Source organism: Rutidosis leptorrhynchoides, chromosome 1 (genome assembly GCF_046630445.1).
Source record: "Rutidosis leptorrhynchoides isolate AG116_Rl617_1_P2 chromosome 1, CSIRO_AGI_Rlap_v1, whole genome shotgun sequence".
In the NCBI taxonomy this organism is placed as follows: domain Eukaryota; kingdom Viridiplantae; phylum Streptophyta; class Magnoliopsida; order Asterales; family Asteraceae; genus Rutidosis; species Rutidosis leptorrhynchoides.
Window position 1 is genome coordinate 640,936,498 of NC_092333.1, and position 5,103 is coordinate 640,941,600.

Here is a 5,103-nt window from a genome sequence, read left to right on the forward strand (position 1 = left end):
TCTCCTGTGAGCTGGTGATTCGAAAATTTTTTGACTGGTGACAAATCAATGTTAAATAAATCGTCTAGCAACTCATTTTTCAAATCTTGGGTAAACTTGGAAGTGGGGGAATAAGTTAATTCATGCTCTCCAAATTTGAGAAACAATAACATAAAAATTTATGTGTTTTTTACATTTCAACCTTTCATTCTTAATCACATTTTATATCGGCTTCCAAATTTGGGCCCAAGAAAAGCTCAAAAAGAAATTAATACCCTATTGACTTCCACATTTAGAATTTATTTGGGCTTTGAGCCCATTAAATGGTTAACTTCTAAATATGACATTCATTATTTATATAACACTTACTTAAAGGCTACTCAACCTTTAAATCAAAACTAAAATGATTCTATCTTTGATTTAACACAAGGTAAAAATGTAAAACAATAAAGGATTTTACTAATGATGGCCTTAAAGTCGTTTTTAAGGTACATAATTATAGACATAGATATTGAGATTGACTTTGTTATGCAAATCTAAAATAAATTTTTGGACGTTAATAACAACTTTAAGGGCCGTCACTAGCAAAGTTCATGATGACGTAGAGTTTACCCGGATTCAGGCTACACGATTGACTTGACCCACATGTCATCTAAAACCTAATTCTCATTTATAAATATGAGGCTAAAATCTACATCAAGTTTACACTCACACTCTCTCCATCACATCTTGCTCCTTCTAAATGTCTCTTCACAGCAACTATGATCTGTCACGATCTAGGGTTTTTTCTACGGATCCTCGTAGGATTTTTTCCTTGCCGCCGATCATCGGCTGACACCATCCCGAGATCATCATCTCGGGTATGGGTTATCACGGTAATCGGATCGGAGGTTAATGACATCAACGCCTAAAAAATCCCTCTCATATCAGTGTTCATGGGTGTATTTTCCACTGGAAAATACATGCATGAACAATTGGCGCCTACCGTGGGGCACGAAGCATAATGTCTCGTGTTTCTACTGTCACACATTCGGTTTGAGAAGGTTTGGTTTTTCTTATTGAGCTTTTAATTGGTTATATGGGGTTTAAGTACAGGTTATCTTTCGCAGATGTTCGCGTGCGATTGCGCAACTGTTCGCGCGCTTTCTTGCTCAATTTTTTGCGTGCGATTGCGCAACTGTTCGCGCTCTTTCTTGCCCAATTTTTCGTGCGCTTTTCTATTAGTTGTTTACGTGGTTATGGTGCGCATATGTCTGCGGTTTTACGTGCACACTTCACACCCACACTCCCTCCACCGCATCTTGATCCTGCTAAATGTGCCTATTCATGACAGCTATGATCTCTCACGATCTAAAGTTTTTTTCCTACTTATCCTCGCAGGGTTTTTCCCTTGACGTCGATCGATTCCAACCATCGGCCAGTGGGCAATTCCTTAATCACCTTCTTGAGATCATCTTATCCAGCACGAGTTATCACGGTAATCGGACCAGATGTTAATGACACTGATGTCTTAAAAAATCCTTTCATATCGTTGTTCATGGGTGTATTTTTGGGGAAAGTATATGTATCAACAGTTCAATAATAAATATAAATAAATTATTATTATTATTATTGCTCCTATTATTTAAAAAAAAAAAAAAAAAAACGAATAGAGTTAAAAGTAGTAGTGGGTGGTGTGGTGAGTGAGCCCTAAGAAGTGGATCTTGGCCCAAAATAAATACAGATCCGCATTTACAGGGCCAATTTTTTCTTTGATATTTTGAGGTTTGACAGTTTTGCACTTCATTCTCTTCTTTCTCCATTTCTTCACGAATTCGTTTCTGTAACCATCAAATCCTAACCAATTTCATATATATACAAACTACTCCGTATACATCTAAATAAACGAATTGAAATCTAATTGCTTTTTGGAGGTTCAACAAATGCAGTTTTGCATTTGGAATCTTATTTACCAGGCATGTGGTTCTTCCCCCTTTTTAAAAATTCAATTTTTCTGTTGTTAATTTTAGGTTAATTATCGTTTATCATAAATTTATACTCTGATATTCATAAAGTTATCACCTTTTTATCATTTGGGTATTGATTAAACCGATTATATATGTTGCAAGTTATAATCTTTATCTTGAAATGTTTGGTATATGAATGTTACAACTGTTAATTTTATGTAAAGGTTCTATCTTTATAAATTCCAGATTGTTATATGTGAACTTTCTTCCTTTTTATTTTTTATTTTCATGTATCAAGTTACCTTTTTTATATATTCATATAGTGGAAATGATATATGAAATTTGTAAGTTATCATAATTTACTGATTTAAATTTCTTTAATGACATTCAATCCAATCCAATTAACAATTAAATAGGCATCTTTCATGATGTATGTATTATGTTTGGTTGTTTTATCTGGATTATTCTCTCATGTAATTTTGTTTATCAAGTAATATTTGTATTCATTTACTTGAATTTTAATGAAAGGTTACTCTTTTATTTGCCGATATTTTATACGTTAAAAGATACATTTAATCACGAATGTAACTTAAATTTATCTCTTGGTATTGCAGATTAATCCAAGTGATCATAGTTCATAAGCTATAATGAGAGCAGCAATGTGTTTGTCAAATTTTCATCTTGCTAGATGCCAAGTTCATATCGCTTCGGCTTCTTTGTTGAAAAAATTTAATAATTTAAGCACAAAAGGCGAAAATAATCGTAGGTTTCAGTTACTTCGCCCCAATATTTATGGCCTACAAGGCGGAAATAATAGAAGATGGACACAAAAATCCTTATCTACAAACACGGAAGGAAAGAACATTACAAGGAGAAAAACAAACATTGGCCAACGAATAGCCGATGTAACTAGTTTAACAAATAGTAGCAGTTTAAATATAACTAGAGTAGAGAACAGTGAATGTAAAACTGTTCCTGTTGACCAAACGATCTCTGAAAACGATGATAATATATCGAAGCTCACAACCATAATTTGTTTTGATATCGAGACAACGGGGTATCTTAGAGATGTTGAGCGAATAATTGAGATTGCGTTCCAGGTTCTTAGTGGGGGAGTAAATAGTACTTTTCAAACTCTTGTGAACCCAAATAAGATTGTGACAAATTCACATGTTCATGGAATTTCGACGTATATGGTCAGATCACCAGGCGTACCAAGGTACCGTCTATAATTTTCTACTTATGATTTTTTTTTTTTGTTTTCTATTTATGTTCTTTGAGTTGCTTTTATATGTTAGATATAAACACTTAATAGTTGACATTGTTATGTAATGTTATCAGTGGCGGAACTTGAATCCGACCGTAGATGGGGCGTAGATGGGGCGGGTATAAAAATTTATTAATTTTTTCATTGACAGATGGGGTAAACACCAAAAAAAAAAAACCTTATTTGTTAGTATTTTTTTTTTTTCAAGTGTAAATTTTTTCTTAAAAAAAAATCCAACTCGGGCGTGTGCCCCGCCCAGTCTCCATAAAGGTCCACCCCTGAATGTTATATATCTTTGTTGGTTTGCCAAAATGGGGTGTACTAATTGTTCAAGCGCAAGATAGTTTTGCTTTGAGAGACTTTGACTCCCATTTCACACTCTTTTTTAATTCTCTTCAAAAGTATCCTTTTCGTTAAATTTATTTGCCGATTTACTAACCGATCGAACTTTTTGGGTCCTTTACTTTGCTGATTACTACTATTCGTTTTTAAAAATTTGGTTGAATTTTTTTTTTCGTCATTTTATTTTGGATTTTGCTAACGACAACCCAACAAAGCTATCGTTAACACACTTTAAGATATTGTACATGGCGGTTACTAGTCATTTTTTTAATGAAGGTTATCAAAATGTACAATGAATTAAAGCATCTTAATGACGGCCCTAAGGGGCTGTCGTTAGCAAAATTCTTTTATTTTTTATCACAACTTGAAACAACCTAAGAACATTTAAAATCCCCTTTCGTAGAGCTAATATCCGATTCTAGTTATTTGTGAACGGGTAAATGGATGAGGTTTTACATTTTTAGACAACCGGAAGGAGAGTATTTTTACTCAGATATACGCGACCTGAGTTATCTCCGTGACCGTTTCCGACCCTTGATTTTGCTCATTCAATATCAAATAATCACTTTTTATAATATATATATATATATATATATATATATATATATATATATATATATATATATATATATATATATATATATATATATATTTTGAGTTGTGATGTTGTGATAAGGAATCTTATAAGCATGAACGTGTGCAGGATGGAAGAGTTGATACCGATTATACTACAATACGTTAAAAGCCACCAAAAACCTGGTGGACGAACAATATTCGTTGCACACAATGCCAAGTCGTTTGACGTCCCTTTTTTAATCAAAGAATTCAAACGTTGTGGTTACGAAATCCCACCAGAATGGAATTTCTTGGACACAATGCCTTTTGCCTGGAAACTAATGAAAGTCGAAGGTTAGTTTATCACCTCTTGTTATTTATTGCTATTGTATGTCTTTGGTGACGTGTCATCTACGTAAGTTGCCACGTGGCATCCTTACAACTTGACACATCACCTAATTAAATTGGTTTTGATGATATGGGCAGGATCAACGCTTCCTAAAAGATCGCTCCAGGCTCTTAGGGAGTACTATAATATACCACTTAATGGTACAGCGCACAGAGCCATGTCGGATGTAAATGTTCTTGCAATGGTTTTACAGAAATTGACTCACGACTTGAAACTCACGATTCCTGATCTTATTAAAGATCATACTTTCACAGCGTCAGAAGTAATTAGTAATTCAAAGAAGAAGAAAGATTCAAAATAATAGCATTGTTGTAGTTTTTTAGAATGCTTATTTTTAGATTGTCAAAGTAATTGTTGTAATCGGAATTCTATTGATGTAGTGTACCGATTTATTTAAAAATCTTGTTATAATTTATGTACCTGCGTATACCCGCATGCTTTATATATATACACATCATCGGCACATACCTAACAATGCATAATCAATGAATTATTAATAACGTAAGTATGCCATCCAGTCCCGCACACATCATCATGTGCCACCAGGAGATCGCGCATGATAATGTTAGGCGTTACTAACAGTTGCGTTGCTGAAGACTAGCATT

General features: G+C 33.8%; 1 protein-coding gene across 1 annotated transcript; it reads left to right on the forward strand.

Moving 5' to 3' along the window:
- Positions 1–1,789: 1,789 nt before the first annotated feature.
- Positions 1,790–4,875, forward strand: LOC139885704 (exonuclease DPD1, chloroplastic/mitochondrial). The gene is made up of 4 exons (XM_071869459.1): positions 1,790–1,934; positions 2,540–3,144; positions 4,238–4,443; positions 4,576–4,875. The coding sequence occupies exons 2-4, from the start codon at positions 2,573–2,575 to the stop codon at positions 4,797–4,799; spliced, it is 1,002 nt and encodes a 333-aa protein (XP_071725560.1). The 5' UTR covers positions 1,790–1,934; positions 2,540–2,572; the 3' UTR covers positions 4,800–4,875.
- Positions 4,876–5,103: the final 228 nt, after the last annotated feature.

Bases quoted from the DNA above. Each gene is read 5' to 3' on its own strand.
- LOC139885704 (XM_071869459.1), top strand. From the start codon at position 2,573: ATGAGAGCAGCAATGTGTTTGTCAAATTTTCATCTTGCTAGATGCCAA. The intron at 3,145-4,237 runs GTACCGTCTATA...GAACGTGTGCAG, and splicing joins AGATCACCAGGCGTACCAAG to GATGGAAGAGTTGATACCGA. The intron at 4,444-4,575 runs GTTAGTTTATCA...TGATATGGGCAG, and splicing joins GAAACTAATGAAAGTCGAAG to GATCAACGCTTCCTAAAAGA.